The sequence below is a fragment of the Phanerochaete carnosa genome, assembly GCF_000300595.1.
Source record: "Phanerochaete carnosa HHB-10118-sp unplaced genomic scaffold PHACAscaffold_1, whole genome shotgun sequence".
Classification (NCBI taxonomy): domain Eukaryota; kingdom Fungi; phylum Basidiomycota; class Agaricomycetes; order Polyporales; family Phanerochaetaceae; genus Phanerochaete; species Phanerochaete carnosa.
Window position 1 is genome coordinate 5,521,037 of NW_006767628.1, and position 13,489 is coordinate 5,534,525.

A 13,489-nucleotide genomic window follows, 5' to 3' on the forward strand; every position below is an offset into this window, starting at 1 on the left:
TTTCCTGCCGGGACACCCGATGGGCTGATGGCACGCTGATGGCCCAGCCAAAATCTGGTGTCTCGACAGGCCATAAGTTGCGAGATGCGTGTCGAGACACCGGATTAGCCGCCACGAGGCAGATAACAAGGCCATCGGCTCGTTATCTGCCTCGCGACGGGACGGCAATGGGTGCGCGGGTCGCCGCCACTGATGGGAACAGCGCAGGCTCTCACGCACGCTTCGCGTGCCTTCGCGCGCCCCTCCTGCATGCTCCCGAGGCCGTCTCGTGCGAGCAAAAACATGTATTTACGGTAGCTACATGGTACACTACACGGTCGGCTGCCTACTGCGCGAGAACGGACGGCAGGGAGACGAGGGCGCGCGTGCGACGGCAGGCGAGCGACCTGGCGGTGCCAGATGGCGCCGGCAAGCGAGCAAAGGTGGCCGAGGTCCCGGAGATGCATCGGGACGGTCTGGTATCCCGACACGGATTAAAGGTTGCTTATCTTTCGGCAAATGAAGGTCCAAAAATATATGTAATTTTTTTTCGCAAACAGCATCACTTCTTCACAGGAAAAAAAGTTCAGTTCAAAGTGCTATATCTGTGAAAAGTATTACATATATTTTTGGACCTCTATTCTCACAAGAGAGGAAGAGGTTTGTCTCGTGAGGTCCACCAGACTAAAGATGTTCAGCAGGTACCCACTAGCAGTTTGATTCATAGCTACTCGGGAGTCCTTCCACGAGATTGAAACGCGGCTTCTCTTTTGCTCTTAAACACGCCATATCTCCCCCAGCCAAACTGTCGGCCATCTCACCAATCAATGCCAATAAAGCCTCCAATTATGCAAGGCTTAAGCGCTTATCGGGCACCCCTCACCCGACGAACGTTTGTTGCGCAGTGGCCGTAGTAATCCAATGCTCGGATGAAAGTGTGCCACAGAGCACTGCACCAAGCATCGCAGAGCATCGCGGGAGGCAAGGCTCAAGCGCACAACACAGGCTCCCGCTACCTAAGTGCATGGGCGCGCAGGAGACAGCAGCCGTCACAGCCTTATTGTCATTGGAACGCTCGGGCAACGTTTGACGCGTGTATACGCTCACCACAGACGTTTTTTCCCCATCATAGCCTGCCCCGCGCCGACTACAGAGTGTGACTTTGCATTCCAGACTCAGGGCGCGCGCCAGCGACGCCCTGGTACGAAACCTAAGGCAAGAGCCCCTGGCACGAGACGCGAGTTAGCAGCGAACCTGTCACCCATCGAACGCGCCCCGCCCCAGCCAGGCGCGTGACGCGTCCGACCCTGCAGTGTGCACGGTTGCACGCTAGTGTGTGTCGCGCCCTGCCACGCTCGTGTCTTCGCTTTACGCGGCCCCTTACCCTCTGCATTCCTCGCGCTCCCACCGCCGAACGGCCCCGCTCGGCATGGCGCACGACAAGGTTCGCCCTATCGAATCCAGTGCACCACGACCCCGCTCCAGAAAGCGCAGTCGCCTCTACTGTAAGCTGATTCTCGTGTTGTCCGCCTCGCACTGCCGAGGCCTCATGTCCCCCAAACCTCACATCCCCGAGGGCTCACAATCTCTCGAACTTCGCGATAGAGATAAGGGTGTGGGGCGACCCCACGAAACCCGAGCTGACGCATTATCAAGGGATGTGGGACTCGTCCGCTCTCGTCCTCCTCATTTCCACACTAGGCCACACCGAGCTTCGCGGCACCGTCTGGCCTTGCCTCGTGCCCCGCCCCTATCTCCAACAACCTTCGTACACGAGATAGCAGCCCCCGCCCCCACTCCTCAACTCAAATCTGCACCAGGCCGTGCTTCGAGCTTTGTGCCAGGCCAGGCACGGTGGATCCACCACGCTTCTCGCCTGAATGCTGTCGCACTTCGAAGCGGCCGAAGACAAAGCACCCTGAAGACGTAGGATGTACGACGTGTATATTGCACCGGACGCTATAGATAAATAAAGGGTATACAAATGTGATGTGACAAACGTGCGATATATGTGTGTGTGAGAGAGAGAGATTGCGTGTGAGGAAAAGTGTGGATGCGATGATGAGATATGTGGCGAGCCTACAAGAAGAGCCGGCGGGATAGCACGCAGACAGTGCTCTTCGAGGGGTACGTACAACAGAAACTAAACCAAGAAACTAAGGGAAACACGAAGGCACGACATTGAGGAAAACCTAAGATATACAGTAGTACAGATGATGCGAGAGATGAGTTGGTTGAACAGAGACACCACTCGAGACACGATACGTGGATGGACGTACAAGTGTAGAGTAGATGTTCCGGCTAGTCTTACATACCAAATACAAACAAAAGGAAACGCATGGGGTTTGACGGTTGTTGCATATGGAATATAGCGAAATCGTTGGAGCCAAAGGAGAGAAGGCCGAAGGTCGACCTCGAATTTTAGGCGCACGAAGTAGCGAGTCGACGCGAACAGAGCAAGGAGGGCCGTCGACGATCCCCCGCATCTGCCTAAAACGCACGCACATATCGCCCTGGTGGCGTTGATCGTTGCACCGCACCTGAAGGCCTGATCGTCGGCCGAGCGCGTTGTTCGTCCACCGTCGTCGCGAAATTGTGCGAGGTTGCGCCGAGCCGCATGCCCGTGCGCGCGTGACCCGGAGTGAGAGGGCCGGGCAGACTGGCGGTGCGCAGACCAGCTGTTGCTGTACGACCACGACCACCACGACGTTTGGAGGGAGGGGAGGGGGCAAGCAGACGTCCAAGGACAACGCGCGCCTTCTATACCCTCCCACCGTCTCCTCCTCGACTCGGGCAGGCGATCCGAGCTTGTACGTAATCTCGGCCTTCCCAAATCTAGGAAATTCGGCTCAAAAGCGGTCAAGCGTGCTCGCATGGGGCAGGTCGCTCGGGGCGCGTACCGAGCCAAAGGCCGAAACGTAGCGGTCCGTGGGTCGTGTGCGCCGTCAGCTGACAGTCCTCTGCACCGGATCTCGCGCGCGTCTCACGATTACACGTACAACGGTCCTTCCGTCTGTCATTTTCGTGGCGGAAACGGGCAAGTCGTATGTGGGTGAATGGCTCGTCGACAGAAGCGCGAGATGTGGGTGATGGGGACTTTCATAGGTGTCGTAATTTGCGTTGCTGCGAAGGCAGGTGCGGGATAGCCGTGGGTGTGTGGGTTTCTAGGCGGACGGGGGGGAATACTATAAGGACAGGGAAGGGAGGCAAGGCTGATAATCAAGGCTGCAGGATGAGACTACGGGGAGACATGCCCCTCTATGTGCATTCGAACTCGACGTTGAACGGGCCACCATTCACAGGGATTCGTATGGATCCTCACTGCTGGGCTGTAAGTTGACATAATCAGCATCGATTCACTCTCTCATCTACCACAGCAAATGCGAAGACAATCCAGAATTTTTCCGGGAAGTGAAGTGAGTACGAAAGAGCGTACGAGACATCCTGTCTCTAAAATCTCCGAGTGCTCAACCTATTTTCATCCAACGTAGATCCTCAACTCTAAACTCATCTCAATGCGCAACAGCCCTGTTGCACCCACGCCCCCTTCGCGTGCCAATCCCAGGCACCACACACCACGCTCACAAACGAACGCAGCAGAGGTCGGAGCTAGAAAACCAACTCACCACCAACGACACTCATACTGGGGCCGTCGTGCGAGCTCGGGTGCGAGCCGTACGAGATTCCGGGGAACCCATAGCCGGCACCGATACCCATGCTACTGCCGATGCCGACCTGGTGCTCGGCAGGCCACGCCTGTTGGCGACGGGCGCCGACCCCATTGCCGAGACCGCCAAAGGGCGAGAAGCCCATAAAGCCCATGCCGACGTTGTTGGAGACGGGCGGCGGGGTCGGAGCCGGGGTCGTGGCAGAGCTCAGAAGCGAGGGAGAAGCGACCCCGCTTGCTGGCGGAGTCGACTGCGCGAAGCACCATTGTTTGACGAAGGCGGCGTAGCTCGAATCGTCCGTGCCGACCTTGGTGCCGTTCGCAGAGGACTGCGGGAGGTTGACGTGGCTCGAAACGGCGGCGGATGGCAGGGGCGAGGCCGAGGAGGATGTATCGGAGTGCGGTGACGTCTCAACTGCCGAACTCCCAGGTGCGTACCCATTGCCAGACGACGCTGACGCTTCAGGCTTGGGCGAACTCCTGCCGCTGCCTCCCACAGGACTCGCAGCAATACTGTTCTCCGCACTGCCATCGCGGCTACCCTGTCTCGAGACAGGCGGGCTCACGAGCTGCTTCAGCGCAGCATCAAGACTGCTTACGGCCCAGGGTTTAATGTCGGAGCCTGAGGTGGGCGAGAAGGGGCTGGCATCAGGGTGCGAGGTGGCTGCATGCATACACGCGGTGAGCAACCTGTTCTTGCCCCTATTTCACTATTAAAAGAGCACGTACCGGTCATAACGAGCGGCGACAACATCGCTTGCGCGTCCTCCTTCTCCTCATCAGCCTCAGTCGCAGCGACGTCAGGCAAACCTTTGAGGTGTGTCTCGCGAGGCGGCGTCGTGGGCGGCGTGACGATTCCGTTGGGCGAAGCCGACGAACTGCGCTCCGCCCTTGCCTCAGGCAAGCTCGCCCGCGGCAACTCTGGCGATGGCATAGTACTCGACGGCGTCGATCCCGGTGCGACGTAGTTGCGGAGCGTCAGCCTCTTCGAGATGTACGCCTCTACGGGCGACGTCGGCTTTGAGCCGTCGCTCGGGGGCCCTCTTGAGTGTTGGCCGTACTTCGGGACGACGATAGGCCCGGGGAGAGGGAACCTTGGAGTATGGTCTATTGCGGAATGGCGACGAATGAGCGGCGCACGATCGCTGAAGCTGACATCGGCGGGGGACTTGGTGGACGACGCGGACTCCTCGACCTCGCGCTCGACCGGCGTCTTGTCTTGTGCGAGCGGAGATGGTGGGGAGGGCGTGGTGGAAACAGGCACAGGTGGGACGACAGGCACAACGACGTTTTCCTGCTTCTCCTCGCCTTCAGCCTCATCCTTCTCGTCCACGTCCTCCTCGCCCTCGCCGACGTCATCGTCTCCGGTGCTGGTGACAACCTTGCCGTTTGATACTGCAATCTTGCTCAACACTACGGGGGCGGGCGAGCCTGACTGTGTCGTTGTCGGAGTGAAGCGCATCGACGATGGGGCATTGAACGTTGGTTGTTGCTTGTGGGCGACGTGCCTCGTCGGGCCGAACGTCGACACGTGTGGGACGGCCGAGAAGCTGGCTGCCTTCTTTTCGCGGCTGAACGACGGAGGGAAGGACGCGGAGACCTGGATCGGCGGAGCCCGCGGGGTCGAGAGTGGGCTGTTGGTGGGCGCGGAGGCCTTCTTGAACCCTATCCGGTAATTCTGGCCGTCGTTGTTATCCCAGAACTCACCCATGTGCCCGCTACAAGCGACGAAGCGGGCCACGAGGAACAGCGTCCGCTCGCTCAGCTTCGGTTCGTAGTCTTCCAGCCGTATCGTGAACCTAAATCGAGTAACCATCAGTACCGCGTTTGGCAGGTGGCACGAAAGTAGCACGCACGAGAAACGGTCCCACTGGCAACTGGCAGACTCCTCCGCCCGGCCCTCTGCGATCTGCCCAGCGTAGTCTCCAATCGTATGCGGGCGGGGGAACGGCGGCGGCAGACCAGGCAGGCTCACAACGTGTTTACACACCACCTCGCTCGTCGTTTGCCAATCGTCGAGCGTAAAGCGCACAACAACGTTCTTCTCAAAGTGTATGTTGCGCACAAGCACGGTACCGCGCAGCGTTGGCGGCCGCGTTTTCGGGAGAGTGACGGTTTCGAGGTGGATGTTTGCATGAGGGCTAGGGTTCGCAGTCGGAATAGGTGAGGTAACGCCTGGTGTTGTGTCTAATTCGTGGATCAACTGACTGGGAGAGGACGTCCCTGGACTCGGCGATCCCGAAGACATGAAGGAGCCTCCGAATGACGAGGTAGGGAATAGAGAGGGGAACGGGTACTCAGCCTCGGTCTCAGTCTCAGTCTCCTCGCCCGCAGGCTTGCTCAAGCTTGCCGGCTTGCCCGACCTGCTGAACACCTTCACCATCTCCAGCCCCGCGCCTTCTTCCGCGAAGTGTACGCGGGGAGTGCTCGGTGCGCTCTGCACGCGAAAATGTCTGCGCATGCCGTCTGCAAAGTCACCGGCGACGTTTGGCGAGGACGAACTCGACTTGAGTGAGGGCTTGAGAGGCCTGCCGTTCGAAAGGATGATCGGTGTGCTCGGTGTGCGTGGTATTGACGAGGTCGAGGTCGAAGAGCCCGAGGGTGAGCGGTCGGAAATGAACGGCGATTTCCTATCCGTCGGCGATATCGGCGACGAAGTCGGGAATGGCACGTTCGAAAGCGGCTCGTTAGGTGAGGTTGTGCTGAAGGTGGCACCAGTTTTGGGGATCTCTATGTGTGCGGGAGGGTTGACCGTCGGCGAGAAACGACCAGACTCCATTGACAGACGAAGGGAATTCACAGCTGGAAGGCTGATGTGCGGTGGTTTGGGTGGCGACGAGGACGGAGAGTGGTCATCGTCTGGTGGTGAGTCCTCGTCAACGTTGAGATGAAAGACGGCCTTTTTGTTGTGCTCGTTGGTGGAACGGCGGCGTGGTAGGTTGCCCATAGGCGCGAACGCGCCGGGGCCACGTTCATCGCTGAAGGATGAGCGGGTGCGGCGGTGTCCTGAGCGGGCATGGCTGGTCGTGGCAGTCGTGGCGGTCGTAGACGACGAGGAGGGGGAGGGATCGGCGGGAGAAAAGTAGGGCATAGTCGTGTAGGGGTGTATGGACGGTTAGGGGAGGGATGTGCGATGACTGTGAAAGGGAGATATGATAGCGGACAGGTGAGTATATCAGTCGTCGGAAGTGAATTGTGGGAGATACCTAAGGCGATACCAAGAGAGGCAACTGTGTGAGCCGGTAGGAAGGAGCAGGTTTGCAGACTCAGATTGAGAGACCGAAGATCTTGCAAGAAGTGATTCTTCGTGGCAGCCGATGGAATGGCGAATCGCTCCGAGGGAAGGGGGTCGAAGATACTGGTGCGTTGGCCGCAACGGCCGGTATCGGCTTCCTATAAGGATGGATGGGTGGGATTCGCGCAATGCGGCTTGCAGTGTTGGCGATGCAACCTTGAGCCTTCCAAACGCCCCGCGAGTCGTCGGAGGCGGCGTTTGAGAGTGTGTGGTGTTCGAAGTACAGGCGGTGGAGAAGAGGTGTTCAAAAGTCTCCCTTAGAGAGAGGAGAAAAGGGAGACGAGCGAAGCAAACCTCACCCGCTTGGCCCTCTCACACGGCCGAGGCCCACTCCACTCCCAAGCGCGGTTATCAACTCAAAATAATACAGATGATGTCATCCCGCCATCAGCAGTTTCACTTTCCAAACCTGGCATGCCCGCCACTCGCGCCCAACGTCCCTCGCGCGTCTTCCGTTCCTCCACGCACCCTCGACTCCCTTCCCCGCCCCCGCCTCGGTAAGACAGCCCTCATTGATTATCGCTCCGACAGCGTGCTCCGCACGTTCCCCGCGTCTATGCATACAGCCGCGGCCTCGCCAGCATCTTCCCGTGGGCTGTCTCGCATCCACCAACAACAGCCGACCGACTGGGCCAGTGTGTTCCCATCTGTCCCCCGTTCCTCGTTCCTTCCCAAACGTTTCTTCCCCCCATCAAGACCCCTATCAACTCCCCCCTTCTGCGTATCCCACGAAGCTTAGCCCATACACAGCTCTATTCCCAATTGCCTGCGGATGTTGCCCTCCTATCGATGCCGTGCAGCTCTTTCGAATCGTATCTTCCGTTGCTCCTCTCGGGACCATCAGCAACACCGCCGTTATCTGACCAAGAACTTCCCATCAATTGCCCTGCACAACGTTTGCGCGCGAACGTGCGAGCGCCGCCGTCGCACACGGGAACGCGCTCTCATCCACGGATGCAGAAAATTTCCTCAGCACGCTTTTCCTCTTGCTGCATTCCCGCAGCGTCCTTCTTCTCTGTATTGTTACATTACCCTGCGTCGCACCATCAAACTTTATTTTGTATTATAGGCCTCTTATTCATGTAATGGAACACCTAGACGCGTCTGAGACCCTGCGCATTTACGAATACGGCCTACCGTGTCATGGACATGCTGGGCCGACGCGCCTGGCCAGGAGCCGGCTCCGGCTCGCGATCCTTTCCCACCGCCCCTCGATCCGCTCAACATCCCCACCCCGTTAAATTGTCTTCCTTGGGGCTCCTCCTGGGAGGGCTCTTGGCGGGCGGGCGGGATGAGGGACGGGCTCAGTAGACAGCGTCGGGACATCGGGATGCGGGCGCCCCTGCGTGCTCCACAGGCAAAAACAACGGGCGGCGGCGCAACCTGCTTGAGTTTTGAACAAGGTTCTGCCCGCTCCACCCAGCTCCACGACCGCGTTGGCACGTTCCTTCGCTCGGCCAATCGCGCCGTCCGTTGTTACGGTTTTGTGTGATGTTTGCTTCGGCCTCGACGCTGTGAGTCTTGCGTGCTCGGCCATTATTTGTGATGCCCAGACGGGGCTTCCCTTGTAGCGAAAAAGCTCGTACATGTGACGAAGAACAGTCTTGGAGGCACGAAACATTTTGTGAGTACGAATGGACGCCAGGGACGCGCTGAGTACACGAGAGCGGGCAGGGTGCGATCAGAACTCACACCCTGGACAGAACAGCCATCCTCGACCGAGACAACATGACAGAATACGCTCCGTTTGGGTCACGGCGGCCGGCTGTGCAACACACGTCGCGCGCCAGGGCGGTCAGCAGACACACCGCGTCATCGCGCGTTCCCTGCAAGTCTGCGACCGGCCTGCAGCAACGATCAGTGAGTGACCTCGAGCGTGTTCCTGCGAAATGAATGCGTCACCAACCGCGGTCAGCTGGGGGAAACGACGCCCTAGGCCTATTCTAGCGACGTATTAGGCTCGGGATGCCCTCAGGGCCAGCAAGACTGCCTCTGCGCGGGTGTCACAATGGTATGTGCGCGTACTGCATGCAAAGACGTGGTACAAAGCGTGTCTGGCTCGTTCGGATCCATGTCAAGAAACGATGTTCCTTCATTGTGCTCACGCTTGTCTGCCGCAGGACCCGGGAAATTTCTGGCCTGTTCTGCGCTGTTTCAAGCGGTCGCCCGGCACCTCTACACCTCCCGTGCTTGCTCTTGTCCTCCTCACTCCCTTCTCGGCGTCTCAAGCCACGACATATTCAGGAACGCTGGATATAGGCGCGCGTCGGGCAGATCGCCCCTTCTAGCCGCCGGTCAATTCAATGGGATCTAGAGATCTTCCTCGGGACGACAGAAATGAATAGAGATCCAATCGGGTATTCAGCTATTTACGTAAAGCGCCGATGGCTCAGATTTGGACATGGCCCGCCGGCCCTGGCGCCTCTCTCATGCGCCTCTTGCGCTTTATGGTCGCGGGGGCGTGGGAACGTCGTTGCTTTGTGGTCCTCGCGCTTTGCTGCTTGGTCGCTGTTGACAACGACGGTGAGAAAAGAACGGGGACGCATACGGAGGACCATCCACTTCCTAATGAAATCTAAGAATTCTTGCTCTACTTCTGATGTTACTCGTCATCTTTTCCGGCATCGGCAGCCCATGGCTCGAATACTTGCTGTTCTCCCTCCCTGTGCGTCTCGCTCCTCTCGACTAAGCCCGAAAGTGAGTTCTGCCATGCGTTGGTCAGGGTCCCTCTATGACTCAACTGTTCGAAGTCGGAGCGCAGACAAGAACACGTAGGCAGCGAAGAACCTGGCAGCAAACTTCTTCCTCCGAGCTGACGCTGAATGTGGATGCGCCGGTCAAACTGGCTTTTCGAGAGTATTCGGCGATGCACAAGAGGGCCAATAGTGCATGCGCGGCACCACAGGGCGATTCACTCTTAGGCGCAGCTTCGGAGCGTCAGCATCGATAGTCCGTCGACCCTGCCTTCAAGTGGCCCGATTCGCCGATGGCGGGAAGCGAATGAAGATCAGCATGTCCACGACGTCCAGAAATGTTTCGACATTCGGGTAATGCTGTGGGTTGTCACATTTATTCGCGGAGATACGTACGTTTCCAGATTTTTCGACGTGACCCGCGCGCATATAGTCTCGTTTGTCCAGCGACCCAGCAATAATGCACGTACGCACGTCCTTTGATAACAACAGACTTCTTGTGGAGCGCATATAAAGCATTCCAAATAGCATGTCCGAATGGTCATTGCGAAGAAGACTCATCAGGATCTGAGCAGTGTCAGCGAAGGATAGGCACTGCAAGTCATGGGAAGGGCGGAAACGCTAGCGTGTGCGTAACAGCTTCTCATCTCTGCCGAGCCCCCACCGTGTTCTCATGTGCTGTCTGCGGCAGATGCGAAGACCCACGGCCAAGATGCACTGCCCCTTTAATTTGCGGCTTGTCCACGGTTCTGCAGCGCTGGCGCGTCAGAAAACGGTCGTCCGTGCATTGCATCATCCTGCATTCAAACGAGAGTTTCATTACTTAATTGTTATCCCCGATGGACCACAGCAGCGATGGTCCTCTCAGGGTCTATTTTCGCGGCCGACTGATCGTGACATGCTCTGGTTCTAGATGGGTCTTCCCACGAGTCGTGCGTATCAATCATTTCGATCACAGCCTGTCGGTGAGGACAAGCGGTGCACCGTGGCCTCGACGCCTGACAGGCTCATCGACACATTGTGGACGCAGGTTGTTGGCTGGCGCTGACGCATAGCAGTGATAAAGCCAAGTCGATAGACGGGCACAGCGCAATAGAGATACTGTCATCGCTCAGTGGACACCGGTACAATACTCTCATGCGATTTACTTCCTTGAGGCACTCGACGGCCGTGGGCTCGCAGGTTGGAGTGGGTTCAAACGCTGTGCGTCCCCCCGGCGTCGTGCGATTACTGAACTTGTCCCCAGCCCCAAATCGCACTATCCATCGGGCGTGAAACGCAGCGCCAGGCACCCCTTCTACTAGTTGTTGCGCCACAGAGAAAAAGACAAGCGGGTATTTGAACGCAGACCCCGGTTTGGCCGATCGCGCGCACGAAGGACGCCATCCGGCGGTACAGAGCAAGGGTCTTTCATTAAACCTCTCTCTGCCAATGTCGCCTGTCTTTCCCTGGAAGACAGGTCCGGGGCTTCGGCTTCGGCTTCGCTGCACGCACACGCCTCTGCGAGCTGGACCTCTGTGCTCTCTAGCCTGCCGCACGGAGTCAAGATGGCATACACGTGGCGCCTCTCCCTCGCATTCCCGAACCTCCCCGCGAACGCGTCTGCAGAAAGAGGCAAAACACGCCGGTCAGGCGTGGGACGCGCTGTGAACGTACGCCCGGGGCTTCGCAGGTCGCTCCGTCTCGTATCTCTGGCAGCGGAAGGCCGACGGCCAAGCCTGGCCCTCCCCTTTTCTACGCGTGCGAGTAATACTGCACAAGGAATGCTGCTAAAGGGAAGCGGGCACACAACGAACGCCTAGGCAACGGGAAGGGCAACAAGAAAGCGACGGCCTAGAGTTAGGCAGGGCCTGGACCCCCCGTGCGCTTGCAGCGATTTCTGTGCGCCGTCTGATGACCATTTTTCTTTTCTGCAGGCGGCAACCGGAGAGCCTGACAGACAAGGAACGGCGGCCTACTGTCCAGCTGATCCTTCTTAGCGACTCATCAACACGGAATCGCTTCGAAGGAGGCTATGCACCTGACCAAGATGACAGTGGGGGGCGCGTTGATCTGCCAATATTATGAACCACTAGTGGTTGGGGTATCTACTTGCGTTCATTGTCCTCGAGAAGGCTACGCTGGGCTGCGTTGTATTTGGTGCGTGCTCCGCGCAAGGCATCGTTGTACTTACGCGACGTCGACACTGATATAGCAGTGGCGGTCATCGATCAATGTATCTCGTCCTATCGCAGGAATACAGCTCTCATCCGTCACAATTGTGGCAGTACACTAGTTGCGTAATGGCCAATGCGTGCGTTGTGCGGCTCCAAGCGTGTCCACTGCATACACTTCTCTCTCCCAAGGGCAAGTAGCTTGCCATTCCTGGTGCAGCTGTGCTCAAAGATGGCGCGAATGTGTATCATTGATACTCCTGAGCAGCTGTTGAGTGTGGGCGCAGGCGCAACCCCGGAAGAGCTCTCACTCGGACAAGCAAGGCCTATCGTCATCCCTGGGAACGACGCCGTCGATAGCACTTCTTCCAGCCATGGAAACTCTCGCATATACAGTACACCTTCGCCTTTGTGCTCTCCACTGGTGCCTGCGCACATCTCCAAGGGTTGCTCCATACTCCGCATCTATCTGCTGGGACCCTTTCATCCATCAGAAGCCGCGGTATCAGCGACACTAAGAGAAAGGCTAAACCGCACGGGCTGCTGAGACAATTGGACGACGAGACATACTGCGTTAGGTAGGCGTTTAGAGTGCGTGCGCCTGTCGATCGTTTGTATGCGTCGCACCAGTGCGTTACGCATGTGCGCGGGTGCGGCGGGTGTTCTCGTGCGTGCGGAGGCTATTAAAAAAGTGTTTTGGCTCAAAAATACGACTCGGCCTCCCGAGCCGACGTGCAGGGGCGTCGTCTTATAGGAACGACGCGGATGCGCTGCTGGGTATGTCGTTCTATGTCGGCGGAGTACCCGGGCCTCAAAGTACGGGCGGTGCTCTCCATTTCGCTGAGGTCGCACTCGCCCGCTCTACGTTCCTTCCGCGCAGTCGGTCTATGGGGCGCGTGGTACGCGTGACCGCGTGTCGGGCGGCGTCCCTGCGTTGTTCTTACCCCGAGGACATCACGCGTGAGTTTTGCGATGCAGTGTGGCCGCGACAGACGGAAAGTCCGACACAGGGCTGAGACACGCTTGAGCCAATTTAGCGGGAGCGACCCTGTTGACGCAGGGGCGCGAGGTCAGCCTGGTGGCGCAGGGTTGCGGTAGTGGGGCAGTGCAGTCGCAACCCATGGCAAGACTCTTACTCGCTGCGCGGAAACCATGGGTAGCCGTGAAGCGCGCCTGCACGACTGCACAACGTCAGACATGAGATGCGAAACATGTAGGTGGCCGCGCGACCCTGGCCATATGACCAAGGAACGTGCAACAGGCGGAGCGGTCTGTACAGTGCTACCAGTGTTGCGGGTCAGCGTCGGTTATGCGCTACAGCCGAGGTCTTGCTCACCTGCAACTCGAGCCTCGCGAGTCTCTCCAAAGAATGTACAGTACTCCACGTCTTCGCAGCCTAACATTCAAGTTATCACAAATTGGGCGGCATGCTTCGAACATTTGTTGCGCCGCCTTGTTGGCCCGGTTATTCCGACATAACGTTTGTTGCGCCGCTTTGTCGCCCACACACTCGTGCCAAGCATAAATACCAGACGATTTGCGAGTCGCGATTCGTGCGTCGCGTTTTGCTACATCAACTTTGTCGGTGCTCGAGCGGTGCTGGAGCACAGCACGGAAGGTGCTTCGGCTTTCTATAGCCATGACAATCCTGCCGGTGGGGTATAACCAGGCCGAGCACGGACAGTCGCACGGAGGACGATGT

The 13,489-nt window shown here is 58.1% G+C and overlaps 1 protein-coding gene across 1 annotated transcript; it reads right to left on the minus strand.

Moving 5' to 3' along the window:
• Positions 1 to 2,646: 2,646 nt before the first annotated feature.
• Positions 2,647 to 8,066, minus strand: PHACADRAFT_248681 (carbohydrate-binding module family 21 protein). The gene has a single exon (XM_007391146.1). It carries the CDS (start codon positions 6,735 to 6,737, stop codon positions 4,242 to 4,244), a length of 2,496 nt encoding a protein of 831 aa, XP_007391208.1. The 5' UTR covers positions 6,738 to 8,066; the 3' UTR covers positions 2,647 to 4,241.
• Positions 8,067 to 13,489: the final 5,423 nt, after the last annotated feature.